Source organism: Thalassophryne amazonica, chromosome 6, assembly GCF_902500255.1.
Source record: "Thalassophryne amazonica chromosome 6, fThaAma1.1, whole genome shotgun sequence".
In the NCBI taxonomy this organism is placed as follows: Eukaryota; Metazoa; Chordata; class Actinopteri; order Batrachoidiformes; family Batrachoididae; genus Thalassophryne; species Thalassophryne amazonica.
The window spans coordinates 109,932,521-109,947,873 of NC_047108.1; the positions used below are offsets into that span (position 1 = coordinate 109,932,521).

General features: G+C 43.4%; 1 protein-coding gene across 1 annotated transcript in view; it reads right to left on the reverse strand.

Annotated features, from left to right (window-relative positions):
* The window catches only part of mthfr (methylenetetrahydrofolate reductase (NAD(P)H)), a 95,915-nt gene that overhangs the window by 24,459 nt on the left and 56,103 nt on the right, over positions 1 to 15,353 (reverse strand). The window contains exons 7-9 of the mRNA XM_034173131.1: positions 9,687 to 9,821; positions 9,423 to 9,603; positions 916 to 1,098 (exon numbers count right to left, since the gene is read on the reverse strand). Of these exons, the coding sequence (XP_034029022.1) occupies positions 916 to 1,098; positions 9,423 to 9,603; positions 9,687 to 9,821 (499 nt within the window). The remainder of the gene's footprint in view (positions 1 to 915; positions 1,099 to 9,422; positions 9,604 to 9,686; positions 9,822 to 15,353) is intronic.

Below are 15,353 nucleotides of genomic sequence, written 5' to 3' on the forward strand. Positions count from 1 at the left end.
GGAGAACTTGCAAAATCACAGGGTGTTCAAATACTTATTTTCCTCACTGTATAAGATGCCTGGAAGTAGGTTTAGGTTTGAGACATTCCACATTGTTGTAGGTAGCAGACACGAAATCTTTGATATTGCTGTAACAGCCAATGGGCCATCCTCAATTTCAAAGTCATCCAATGTAGTAACAGGTATTAAGTTTGCAAAGCATATCCCTCTATGAGATTTCTAATGAACCATTTTTTTATTTTTTTTTTACTTTAAACTATACTAATTACATGTTTTCTCATGTGTGAAATGTTTAACTTCAAAATGTCCAGTAATCAGAAATAAATCTTGAGGTAAAAAAAAAAAAAAAAAAAAACTGATTATCTTGTGGCCACAGATAAGATGCAGTATTTTTTTCATCAATAAGTCACTTCAGTATATAAGCCACAGGGCCTACCAAACTAGTCAAAAACTGTGACACATGGTCTGGAACATTAACAGCCCACGAGGGGGCACGGCCAATACCGCGAGAATCAATGGTTCGCAAGTCACAGACTTAGGCGAGGTCAGTTGTGTCCATGAAGGCCTGATGCCTCTGGGCTTCTACAAAGCACTTCCTGATACTGTATGTGACACTGCCCCCAGTGGTGAACTATAGAGGTCAGCAGACATGCAACAGTCAATGCGGCTCCGACATGCAGCAGCAGAGAAACCAGACTCAACTGGTTGGAGGGGAAAGCTGTGACACATTTGCAACAGCTGTAGTCAAACTGAATGGCGTCTGAATGAGAATGTTTGGCAACGCCCCATCTGCAGGGACTGTACACCCCGTGAACTACTACCAGTGCTACAAACGGCCCAAAAGCAACTCAACTGCACTGTGAAGCCCATTTAGACACCAACTGCATTCAGAGTCAAAAGAAAAGAATGTTTTACCTTCTGGAAGATGTAGCCTCCAGCAGGTCCCCAGCCCACAACGGGGTCTGTGGATGACCTGCCGTTAATGTTGGGCTGGGAGTTGATGGTGAGAACACCGCGTCTGTTGACCTTTTCCAGCTGGTCTTTCAGCAGGTTTGTCTCTGGTGCCAGAAGATCATCATTCCACGGCAAACACGTAACCTAGAACAAGAGGACAGATCAGCTTTACAATCACTTCCTGTTGATGAAAACAGTTTGTGTATTTGCATCATGATCAAGTCCGCCCATTTTATGGTGCTGCTCTTCTTTCATCTGCTCCCATTAGGGGGTGCCACAGAAGATCAATTGTTTCCATCTCACCCTGTTCTCTGTTATCTTCCTCTGTCTCACCAACCACCAGCATGTCCTCCCTCAGCACATGGCTCCATCTTCAGCATCCTTCTCCCTATATACCCTGGGTTCCTCCTCTGCACATGTCCAAACCATCTCAGTCTCACCTCTCTGACTTTGTCTCCAAACCATCTCACCTGAGCTGTCCTTCTGATGTGTTCATTCAAAGAGAATATCAACATCTTCAGCTCCACCTCCTGTCTTTTTGTTAGTGCCACCGTCTCAAAGCCGTCCAACATAGCTGGTCTCACAACTGTCTTGTAAACTTTCTCCTTCACTCTTACTGATATTCTTCAGTCACAAATCACTCCTGCCAGCTTTCTCCACCTACTCCACCCTGCCTGCACTCTCTTCTTCACCTCTTTACCACACTCTCCATTACTTTGGACAGCTGACCCCAAATATTTTAACTCATCTACTTTCACCACATAGACAACAAACTGGACTGGACTGTAAACACAGATGCTGTGTACAAGAAAGGTCATAGCCAACTGTACCTCCTCAGGAGGCTCAGATCTTTCAATGTCTGTAGAAATATGTTGCAGATGTTTTATCACTTGGTGATCTCCAGCATCATCTTCAAGGCTGTAGTGTGCTGGGGCAGCAGACTGAAGGCAGCTGACATGGACAGACTCAACAAGTTCATCAAGAGAGCTGGCTCTGTCCTGGGGGTTGAGCTGGAGTCTGTGATGGAGGTGTCAGAGAGGAGGCTGTTGAGAAAACTGCTCACCATCTAGGACAACACCTCCCAACCCCTGCATGACACACTGATGTCCTGTCAGACCACCTTCAGCAAAAGACTGAGGCCACCGAGGTGCACCACAGAACACCACAGGAGGTCCTTCCTACCTGTGTAAATCAGACTGTATGACTCCTCCCCTTTCTGCAGGATGAATACATGACGATCAGAGTTTTTCAGTTACTCAGAGCTTCGTGCAATACTTCAACATCTTGAGCAAGTGTCTTCAGTAGTTTTGGATAAACATGTTGTACTCATTGTTCTCAATGTAAAAAGCAATGTATACTGTTTCGGCACACTGGCAAAACAAAAATGCGCACCAGAGGGTATGTGCCTCTGAGCGTGCATAATGAATTGGGTGCGCTCCTGGAAAGCTCGTGTATTTAGGCTACACCGTTGTAAGAGACTGACTAGCGTAAAGAGTGACGACAGTATTTTTTTTTTATTATTATTTGAATGTATAGACCCTCGGTCAAGTGATCTCCTGCATACCACAAAACCAAACCAACAACTGATCTGAGAAACGACATGAGACAGTAGATTAACCCCACATACAGCCCTCCATCACAAGCTCCATCACAAGCGCAAACACAGCGCAAATGGGCATGACAGTCACACAACGGGTCAAAGATAAACCTTTCATGTAGATATATTTACAACAATACATAACTTTAATATCTGTCATTGCGGGCGACTGGCCATGAACGGAGGGACTAAGAAAATGCATACCGCACGACAACAGCATGTTATTTGCATTATCATCACTTTTTACTGAGATACACAATACGTAACGGCGCACATAAAAAGTTGGCTCACTTAACTTTTGTCGTATCAGCTGGCGCGCGCTGCTCTCCAATTTAGCCAGTGCGTCCTCATCAAGCTGACTGCTTTAGCTGCTGTTCACTGTCGTACTATCCATGAGAAAATCATTCGGAATATCCATATTGGGACCAAAACACACTTCTCGCATTTTCATCTTTTCCTCTGCGGACAGTCCCCCCCCCCCCCCCGCGGACAGTTCTTGGGCTGCGCGCACTATGACGTCATTTGTTTACACATAGAGGGCGGGTATAGCCAGGTACCGTCGACGTAAATCTACGATACCGGCCCAGCAACACCTCGGTAAAGTGATAATAATATTGAATAACTAATATTTTGCTATATTTTCCAGTATTTATTTCTTTTTTATTTTTTTGATAACTCTCACATCCGAGGGGGTGGGATTGATGACGTGAGGGGGCGTTGCCCCCAAACGCCCCCTCGTAGCGCCGGTTCCGTTCCCACTGCACATCTCACTGCTGTCACACTGTCCTTGCACATGTCCTGCACTACCCTCACATACTTCTCTGCCACTCCAGACTTCCTCATACAATAATTTAAATTTAAATTTATTTTCATTTATATAGTGCACTTCACGCAAGTAAGGTCTAACCTTACCAACCCCCAGAGCAAGAACACAGGTTACAGTGGTAAGGAAAAACTCCCTCTGATGATTTGAGGAAGAAATCTCAAGTAGACCAGACTCAATGGAGTGACCCTCTGCTTGGACCATGCTACAGACAAAATTTACAAAACAATTTACAAAATGAATATACAGGAAATGTTGCCAGTGCATAGGATAGTAGGGTTTCAGAAAGAAACACCACACCCATCTCTGGATGGAGCCGCACCTCAAACAGAGAAAAAAAACAAAAACAATCAGGCATCAGAAAGACAACAAATACAGTGCTGTGTGTCAGCATTAAACAACAACAAAAAAAAAAGAGAGAAGAAATACTAAGGTGATCGCCGGACACTAGCCCTAAGCTTCACTAAAAGACCCAGATTTTAGATAAAGTTGAGGCCGCAGCCCGCTCCGTTTATGAATAAAATTAATTTAAAATAGTAAAAAGCACAGTAACAAACTATGCCAGTATGCTAGCCATACGAAAGGGAAAATAAGGGTGTCCAATCAGGAAGAGACAAAATGCATAAATCAGGGTTTCAGCATGAGCCATAGACAGGATGGGACAAAAGTAGTCCTGCACCCTGAGAATGCAAAGCCTGGGCCGGTACGTAAGGTTTAATTAGGCCAGCTAGGTAGGGAAGTGCCAGTCTGTGAACAATTTTATAGGCTAGTAGCAGAACCTTAAAATCTAATCTCACTGGTACAGGAAGCCAGTGAAGAGATCCCAAAATGGGCGTAATGTGGTCAAACTTTCTGCTTCATGTCAAAAATCTGGTAGCAGCATTTTGAACTAATTGGAGACCCCTAATGCTGGACTGCAGTAAACCAGAAAATAAAACATTGCTGTAGTCCAATTTAGAAGAGACAAACGTATGGATCAGGGTCTCAGCATCATCCAGACAGGATGGGACGAATCTTCGCTATATTTCGCAGGTGGAAGAAAGCAGTCCTCGTAATATCTCTAATGTGGAGGTCAAAGGACAACGTAGGATCAAAAATTACCCCAAGGTTCCTCACTTTGTCAGTGTGATGTAGACATCCAGCTTCTCACTGATGCAAGGCAATCTTCTAAGGATTTTATGTGGATGAGATTACCAGCAGTTATCGGCATGTATAACAGTGTCATCAGCATAGCAGTAACAGGTAATCAAAAAACGTCTCAATATGTGCCCAAGGGGTGCTATATAAAGGCAGAAAAGCAGGGGGCCTAAGACGGACCACTGTGGACCCCCAAATTTCAAGTCACTAAAGTTAGAGGTAGTGTTATTGTATAAAACACAGTGAGTACGACTGGTCAGGTATGACATCAACCATGCAAGGGCACTCCCAGTAATCCCAAAATGATTCTCCAGGCTATCAAGTAGAATATGATGATCCACGGTATCAAACGCAGCACTGACATCATTCATCACTTTACTGAGAGCTGTCTCTGTGGAATGATATTTTGTAAAAGCAGACTGCAGTGGCAGTAAGATAGTCCACGAGCTGCTGTGAAAACACTTTTCAAGAATTTTAGAACAAAATGATAGATTTGATATTGGCCTATAGTTTATCAATATACTAGGGTCAAAATTAGATTTATTTAAGTAATGGTTTAATCACTGCAGATTTGAAACATTTAGGAACAGATCCAGAAGTTAAAGAAAGATTAATCATTTCCAGCACAGTCGACCCAAGAGTGGGCCACAGGTCCTTAAACAGTTTTGCTGGTATGGGATCAAATAAGCAGGTTGTGCTTTTTATAGACTTTACGAGTTTCGTCAGCATGCCAAGTGAGGTACTATAAAATACTGTAAATCTAGGTAATACCTCAGTAATGGCACCCACTTCAACCTTTAACCTAATGTCTTCTATTTTCTTCTCGAAGTAATCCAAGGAATCTTGTGCTGTAAAAGGACAGTGTGGTTGTCCATGAATATGTGTTGCCACCGTGTCAAACAAGAACTTTATGCTTGTTTTTGTTGATCAAATCAGAGTAATAGGTCCACTTTGTAATTTCAATTTATTTCAATTTATTTTCATTTATATAGCACCAAATCACAACAGAGTTGCCTCAAGGCGCTTCACACAAGTAAGGTCTAACCTTACTAACCCCCAGAGCAACGGTGGTAAGGAAAAACTCCCTCTGAGGAAGTAACTTCAAGCAGACCAGACTCAAAGGGGTGACCCTCTGCTTGGGCCATGCTACAGACATAAATTACAGAACAATTCACAAAACGAATATACAGGAAAAGCTGTTTGTGCACAGGACAGGAGGGTCTCCAGCACAATTTCCACACCCATCTCTGGATGGAGCTGCACCTTAAACAGAGAGAAAAAAAAAACAGAATCAAGCATCAGAAAGACAAGAAATACAGTATAATTTGTCAGCATTAAACAACAAGAAAAACAGTAAATACTAAGGTGATCGCCGGCCACTAGCCCTGAGCTTCAATAAAAGACCCAGAATTTAGGTAAAGCTGAGGCCGGGGAACGCGCCGTTTCTAAATAAGATGAATTAAAAGAGTGAAAAGCATAGAACTATACTATGCCAGTTGCTAAAAATACGAAAGGGAAAATAAGTGCGTCCTAAGTCTGGACTTGAAAGTCTCCACAGAATCTGACTGTTTTATTGACACAGGGAGATCATTCTACAGAACAGGGGCATGATAAGAGAAGGCTCTGTGACCCACAGAATTCTTATTCAACCTAGGGACACAAAGTAGTCCTGCACCCTGAGAACGCAAAGCCTTGGCCGGTAAGCTAGGTAGGGAGGAGCCAGTCCGTGAACAATTTTATCGACTAGTAGCAGAACATTAAAATCTGGTCTCACACTGAAGGGATGCCAAAAAGGGTGCATTGTGGTCGGACTAATACCACACGGTCAGATCCTTTACACAATGATGTCAGTTTTTAATGCAGTACCACCTGAGGGATCGAAGGTCACGCGTATTCAATGTTGGTGTTCGGCCTTGCCACTTACATATAGAAAGTTCTCCAGATTCTCTGAATCTTCCGATTATATTATGGACTGTAGATGATGGAATCCCTAAATTCCTTGCAACTGAACATTGAGAAACATTGTTCTTACACTGTTGGACTATTTTTCATGCAGTTGTTCACAAAGTCGTAATCCTCACTCCATCTTTGCTTGTGAACAGCTGAGCCTTTTGGGGGTGCGCCTTTTATACCCAATCACTCGCATGTTTCCAATTAACTTGTTCACCTGTGGAATGTTTCAAATAGGTGTTCTTTGAGCATTCATCAACTTTCCCAGTCTTTTGTTGCCCCTGTCCCAGCTTTTTTGAAATGTCTTGCAGGAATCTATTTCAAAATGAGCAAATATTTGCACAAAAACAATAAAGTTTATCAGTTTGAACATTAAATATCTTGTCTTTGTGGTGAACTCAATTGAATATAGGTTTTGGAATATAGGTATAGGATTTGCAAATCATTGTATTCTGCTTTCATTTACATTTCACACAACGTCCCAACTTCACTGGAATTGGGGTTGTAGGTTTAGATTTGAGACATTCCATGTGGGTTGTAAGTAGCAGACACAAAATATATGATATTGCTGGAACAGCCAACGGGCCATCCTTAATTTCAAGTTCATCCAATGTAGTAATGGGTATTAAGTTTGCAAAGCATATCCCTCTATAATTTTTATGGACACATCTACAGAAAGAGGCCACAGTCTCAACTTGATGAATTTCCTCCCGTCACGTAAACTGCACTATAACCGCACTATAACTATAGTGGATTTTATGCACTAATTTCGTCACTAAGCCAATGGATTCCACAGGGGACCAGAGACTATTAATCGATGCCAACATCTTTCTGGCAAGGTCAGAAGTCCTCGCTATGTCCGTTTTTGTGACCTCAGAGTGCTTCATCCTGACATCATTGGCGCCGACGTGAATAACTATGTGAATGTCTCTCGTGTTCCTTTGTCTGTCTACTTGGAGCATCAGCACCCTCAGATGGGAGGCAATGTCGGGAGCTCTGGTCCCTGGAATACATTTAATATCAGCCGGCGTCTGTAACCTGATTTTGCGGGTGATCGATTCCCCTATTACTAAACCCTGGCATTTCGGCACGGAGATAGGAGCGGAAGTCCCCCGTGGGCTCAAACAACTCACATCAGGGCAAAAAATCGGTTCACAGTTCAAAGTGGCGAGTGTGTTCAGGGTACCACAACTGGGCACCAAGCCCTACATGACTTCGTCCGCCTAACCACAGTCCGAAAGCCATCCTCCACAGCTCGTGCTTCTAGGGTGATGCTAATGGGCACGCTTGGCAGCCCAACACTAACCTTGTCTGGAGTGCCCGTAACATCTCCACTGAGCTAAGAAGCTGTTCTAGCTTAGGGACACGGCTCTCTAAAAGAGCCAACCTATCTACCAGCATCACGCACGATTTATGTGAAGTATAAAGTAGTGTATTATGTGCACGAGAAAATTCAAGAGTATAGCCAAGCAAGCGCGAGCCAATTTCCTAGCGAATATGCTACCCACTCCTAAGGTTCACACAGGAGTAAAATAATGAGCTAACATTCACAGCAGGTTTGGTTAGCACTGTTGCCTCAAAGCAAGCGGGTCATGGGTTCGATTCCCACCTGTGGCCTTTCTGTGTGGATTTTGAATGTTCTCCCCGTGTTTGCGTGGATTTCCTCCGGGTGTTCTGGTTTCCTCCCACAACCAAAGACATGCAGTCTAGGTGGATTGGTAACTTTAAAATTGTCCTTCGGTGTGCATGCAGGTGGGAATGTGTTTGTTTGTCTGTATGAAGTCCTGCGGTAGACTGGCGTCCTGTCAAGGGTGTACCCTCCGCCTCATGCCCTATGACTGCTAGGATGGGCTCCAGCCCCCCGTGACTCTCAGTTGGAGTAAGCGGTTAAAGATTAGTGAGTGATGAGATCTTCACCTGCTTTCTAAGCCTAGCTTCTACTACTCTTTCCCATAACTTCATGCTGTGGCTGATCAACTTTATGCCTCTGTAGTTACTGCAGCTATGCACATCACCCTTGTTCTTAAAAACAGGAATCAACACACTTTGTCTGCACTCCACAGGCATCCTCTCACTTTACAAGATTTGATTCAATAATATGGTGAGAAACTCAACTGCAATCTCTCCTAGACATTTCCATGCCTCCACTGGAATATCATCTGGACAAACTGCGTTTCCACTCTTCATCCTCTTCATATCTGCCCTCATTTCATTCTTACTCTTCTTCATCTCTTGCACTTCCTGATTTACTCTCTCCACATCATCCAGCCTGTTCTCTCATTTTCTTTATTCATCAGCTCCTCAAAATATTCCCTCCACCTACTCAACACACTTTCCCTGCTTGGAGACACCATTAATCCCTCCATGATTTGCAGGTTATTTAAGCTTCTTTATAGCTGTTTGACTCAGTGTTGTAAAGTTGGTCATATTTGTTGACTTTCATGCCAAATGTATTTGATCCATGATCGAAATGTAATCAGCGTGCGAACTGCAAAATTATTATTTTTTTTAATGACGGAAGAAACCCAGTGAAACTGGAAAAGTGACCAATCACAGCCCTTGCGGTCTCTGTTGTTTCAACATGCAATTTTAATTTTTTGGGAGGTGCACATCAGACTCTGAGTCGCTACAGAGACAGAGAAGCATAAATCCGGCTTAGCAATGCCGTTCTTGGACAGAAAACATGTTGAGTGGGTGAATAAGTGGGTGAGTTAGTCCAGCCCAGACGGCATGACAATGACTCAAAAACAAGACACGTTCTTTTGGAGCAACTCACCAAAAAAAAAAACATAGAAGAACAAACTCTACTGCTTGTGTTGAAGTTTGATGCATAAAAGGACTGTAGGAGCATCTTTGATTTGCCTGTATATCACATAGATGTAGTGCCACCTGCTGGATGGGTGGATGCTGGCTAAACTATTGAAAATTACATAAAGTATGGGTTAACAACATTTTTTCTACCTTCTGTCCACTTCGGTTGGGTTGTGCAGTGATGTAACATGTGAAGACTTCATAGACGCTCTCTTCGTTCATCAGTTCCTCGCCCCACATCTGTAGCAGTGCCTCCTTGGAAGATTTGCTCTTGAGGTAGAACAGGTAGTAGTCATTTAACTCACCAAAAGCCGGTGACGAGGAGTTACCCCTGAAGACAACAACAACAGCTGCCTGTTTAGACGTCTACCAGCAAAGCTAGCACACATCACTACACATGTGACAGGAACATACCATCTGCCATTTGGGAACTCATCCCACTCCTGGGTTCTGTAAATGTAGCTCTTGGGCCTGGTTGCCCAGAAAATGGGTCGAACATCCTCAACCTTACGTTTGGGATGGGCACTCATTGCCCAGGGAAGCCGCCGCCTGGCAAAGATACAAAGTCAAGAACACCGGAACATTTTCAAGCAGAAGACCAAAAAAATTTTGAACTGTGCCTTTACTCTCTTCTTTTAAAAAACTTGATAGCTCTAAAAGTACAACCCCTGGCAAAATTATGGAATCACCGGCCTCGGAGGATGTTCAGTCAGTTGTTTAATTTTGTAGAAAAAAAGCAGATCACAGACATGACACAAAACTAAAGTCATTTCAAATGGCAACTTTCTGGCTTTATGCTACGTTTACACATAATGACGACAAGTCACAAATGCCACATTCTTGGCCGCTGATCACGAATGTGATGATTCGGGGCAGAGGCATCAGGTGTCCTCAGACACTGATGCAACCTGTTACCACACATTACGATTAATGGCACATGTTGCCAGAGAATTATCAGGAACCATTACGCACGGTCAAGAATAGTGTTCCGCGTTGTTACGCGCTATTGCACGTAACAGCGCATCGTTAAGTTCTGTCACGTTGTGAACGAGGTGAATTGTCTCCACACACACACCCATATTCATGCAACCGAATTCAGATCGCTCCTGTTTTTCAGAAGAACTTTGTGACTGCATGCGTAGTTGGGCTCTGTGCCATGGAGTGACACAGAGAGGAGGAGGAGGACAGCGCCAGATGTGTGGCTTCATATGGCTCTCGTCTGGCGCATTTCTCCAAACATCAGGCACATGCAGCAGGTGGAACACCTGCATGAGCGTGCTAAAGAGCACTGAAATTTGACTTTTAGTCGACTTGGTGTCAGCAATCAATGTTGTGCAGCGCAGGGTTTAATTGTGCGCGCGCTTCTTCCTCCGCCGAAATGGAAGAGGTGCAGAGATGTCTGGCTGCACGTGAGTCTCCTCTCGCTCCTCTGGTTCAGACTCGTTCTCCCGCTCATCGGTTACAGCAGGTGGAACTCCTGCATTTGGAGCCGAGTTTAATTGTGCGCACATGACAGAAAACTGATCCGTCGTGGCGCGCAGTGAAATGTGACGCCGCGTTACAAGTTGTGTCAAAACTTGACAGTTTCCGTGTCACTTCGTAATAACGCGTGACAGTTTGGGCTCCAAGAACCATCACAGGAACCACTACGAACATTGTAACGTTCTATTAAGGATCAATACTCATCAAGACGGATCAATACGCTCAGTTGCGACCTCCACGACGTGAGAAGAAATGAGAGTGGTGTGTGACATTCGTGGAAGATTTTTTGACAGGCAAAAACATGCTCCACGAATATCAAGAATATCACGCACCAACACGCACTATTAAGAAACCTATTCAGATGCGTTAAGTCACATTAAGAATGTCAGGAATGTGTCACGAATGACAGAAAAATGACATTCGTAACGCGTCTTGCTTATGTGTAAACGCACCTTTAAGAAACACTAAGAAATCAGGAAAAAAAAATTGTGGCAGTCAATAACGGTTACTTTTTTAGACCAAGCAGAGGGAAAAAAATATGGAATCACTCAATTCCGAGGAAAAAATTATGTAATCATGAAAAACAAAAGAACGCTCCAACACATCACTAGTATTTTGTTGCACCACCTCTGGCTTTTATAACAGCTTGCAGTCTCTGAGGCATGGACTTAATGAGTGACAAACAGTACTTCATCAATCTTCATCAATTCTTCATCAATCTGGCTCCAACTTTCTCTGATTGCTGTTGCCAGATCAGCTTTGCAGGTCAGAGCCTTGTCATGGACCATTTTCTTCAACGTCCACCAAAGATTTTCAATTGGATTAAGATCTGGACTATTTGCAGGCCATGACATTGACCCTATGTGTCTTTTTGCAAGGAATGTTTTCACAGTTTTCGCTCTACGGCAAGATGCATTATCATCTTGAAAAATGATTTCATCATCCCCAAACATCGTTTCAATTGATGGGATAAGAAAAGTGTCCAAAATATCAACGTAAACTCGTACATTTATTGATGATGTAATGACAGCCATCTCCCCAGTGCCTTTACCTGACATGCAGCCCCATATCATCAATGACTGTGGAAATTTACATGTTCTCTTCAGGCAGTCATCTTTATAAATCTCATTGGAACGGCACCAAACAAAAGTTCCAGCATCATCACCTTGCTCAATGCAGAGTCGAGATTCATCACTGAATATGACTTTCATCCAGTCATCCACAGTCCACGATTGCTTTTCCTTAGCCCATTGTAACCTTGTTTTTTCTGTTTAGGTGTTAATGATGGCTTTCGTTTAGCTTTTCTGTATGTAAATCCCATTTCCTTTAGGCAGTTTCTTACAGTTCGGTCACAGACGTTGACTCCAGTTTCCTCCCATTCGTTCCTCATTTGTTTTGTTGTGCATTTTCGATTTTTGAGACATATTGCTTTAGGTTTTCTGTCTTGACGCTTTGATGTCTTCCTTGGTCTACCAGTATGTTTGCCTTTAACAACCTTCCCATGTTGTTTGTATTTGGTCCAGAGTTTAGACACAGCTGACTGTGAACAACCAACATCTTTTGCAACATTGCGTGATGATTTACCCTCTTTTAAGAGTTTGATAATCCTCTCCTTTGTTTCAATTGACATCTCTCGTGTTGGAGCCATGATTCATGTCAGTCCACTTGGTGCAACAGCTCTCCAAGGTGTGATCACTCCTTTTTAGATGCAGACTAACGAGCAGATCTGATTTGATGCAGGTGTTAGTTTTGGGGATGAAAATTTACAGGGTGATTCCATAATTTTTTCCTCAGAATTGAGTGATTCCATAATTTTTCCCTCTGCTTGGTCTAAAAAAGTAACCGTTATTGACTGCCACAATTTTTTTTCCTGATTTCTTATACTGTTTCTTAAAGCCAGAAAGTTGCCATTTGAAATGACTTTAGTGTCATGTCTATGATCTGCTTTTTTTCTACAAAATTAAACAACTGAATGAACATCCTCCGAGGCCGGTGATTCCATAATTTTTGCCAGGGGTTGTATATGGCCACAAGCTACTTGTAGCTTAAGAACAGCGTCTTGAAGCAGGCACACAGCATTGCCATAGCAACCAACTAGTCCCGCTTTATGACAACTGTAGTAACAGACACGCTTTGAGAGAGCCATTTTTCTCCATGGAACTCAGTGGATCCGCGGACACTGATTTGTATCTGTTATACAGATCAGTGCCCACGGACTTATCAAACTTGCACAATGTCATATAAAAAGAAAGCTTTGTGATAGGCATTTTACAAACTTGGTAATGATCATGATTACAACACTAACACCCCCGTCCTCCTCATGACGAAATTCACTTGAGTTTTCACAGCCCTGTCAGCCAGATTCTGGGCAATGAGGCCTACTGTGGTGGAGACTTAAGACGAAGTCCCTGATCACCAGATGAGAGTTGAAGTGTTTTACCTGTGCTCAACTGGTAAAAATATCTTTTTAAAGGTGTCCAGAAAAGTCAGAGAATCAAGTCTCAAAGCAACAGATTTTAATTTTGCCAGCAAAAGGAGCTCACAGAGTGCCTGTAAAACAGCAAACATCAGGACCACTTCAAATACACAAAAGATGACAATCATTTTTATAAATTTCAGTGTCTTCACCCAAAGTGGGCAGACTTTACAAATGGAGCAAATCTTACACCAATAATAACAGCTGTCAGTGACAGCACTTTTTCCAGCAATAAGCTTGGCATCTCTTCAATGGCTTCCTGTCTCTGTGAGATCAGATTTTAAGGTTCTGCTACTTTTTTTTTAATTGTCTATTTATATCGTGCAAAGCACTTTGTGAGCTTGGTCTGTGAAAAGTGCTATATCAATAAAGCTTACTTACTTACTTAGCTGATCTAATTAAACCCTATGTACCGGCCAGGCTCTGTGTTCTCAGGGTACAGGACTACTTAGTGTCCGCAGGGTGGGGGGGGGGGGGGGGGGAGTCACAGAGCTTTCTCTTATCGTGCTCCTCCCTGTGTCAACAAAACAGTCCGATTCTGTAGAGACTTTCAAGTCCAGACTTAAGACGCTCTTATTTTCCTTTTCATATGGCTAGCATACTGGCAGAGTATGTTACTATGCTTTTTACTCTTTTAATTCATTTTATTAGGAAACACAGCAGGTGGCAGCCTCAACTTTAAAGTCTGGGTCTGTTAGTGAAGCTTAGGGCTAAGAATAAGAATAAATAATAATCCTGAAGGAATATGTTTTGCCAGAGTGCCGAAACAGTAAGCATTGCTTTTATTTATTTACAATGAGAACAATGACTACAACATTCATTCATTCATTCATCTTCTACCGCTTAGTCCAATTAAGGGTTGCGGGGGGCTGGAGCCTATCCCAGCAGTCATAGAGCGCGAGGCGGGGTACACCCAGGACAGGACGCCAGTCTGTCGCAGGGCCACAAATAGACAAACATATTTATACAGAATGAATGAAGACACTTGCACAAGATGTTGGCAGAATTGCAACATAGCTCTGAGTAACTGAAAAACTCTGATCGTTGTGTATTCATCCTGCAGAAGGGGAGCAGTTATACAGTCTGATTGCCACAGGTTGAAAGGACCTCATGTGGCGTTCTGTGGAGCACATTGGTAGCCTCATTCTTTTGCTGAAGGTGATCTGACAGGACATCAGTGTGGCATGCAGTGGGTGCGAGGTGTTGTCACAGATGGTGAGCAGTCTCTTCAGCATCCTCCTCTCTGACACCTTTGTCATAGACTCCAGATCCACCCCCAGGACAGAGCCAGCCCTCCTGATGAGCTTGTTGAGTTTGTTCATGTCAGCTGCCTTCAGCTTGCTGCTCCAGCACACTACAGCGTAGAAGATGACACTGGAGACCACTGAGTGATAAAACATCTGCAACATATTTCTGCAGACAGTGAAAGATCTGAGCCTCCTGAAGAAGTACAGTCAGCTCTGACCTTTCTTATACAAAGCATCTGTGTTTACAGTCCAGTTCAGTTTGCTGTCTATGTGGACGCCCAGGTACTTGTACTCCACAACGTTCACCTCAGTTCCATTAATGCTAACTGGCTTTGGACAGGTCTTTCGTTTTCTGAAGTCCACCACCAGCTCCTTCGTCTTAGATACGCTGAGCTGCAGGTTGTTCCCACCACTCCACAAACCTGTCCACGACACTCCTGAACTCAGCCTCCTGGTCACTGCCGATGCAGCCCACAATGGCAGAGTCATCCGGAAACTTCTGGAGGTGGCAGGACTGTGACCAGAACCTGAGGTCTGAGGTGTAGAGTGTGAACAGGAAGGGAAACAGGACCGTCTCCTGTGGTGCCCCCGTGCTGCTCCTGATGGTGTCGGATGTAATGTCCCGAAGCCTCACATACTGTAGTAAACCCCATCAACTTCATTCCACTTCTAAAACATGTAGAACAAGTTGGTGAACGTACACGATCGCACTGAAGCTACGAGTAACGGTGTCCGTGTGGCGGCGTGCCGAATATCGATACTTCACCATTAAATTACGTTTTTCCTTTTGATGGCATTAATTTTGCCATATCATCATGAAAATTGATACACAGATCAAGAATGATAACCTCTTCCAGATGATAGGGGCGTCACCCA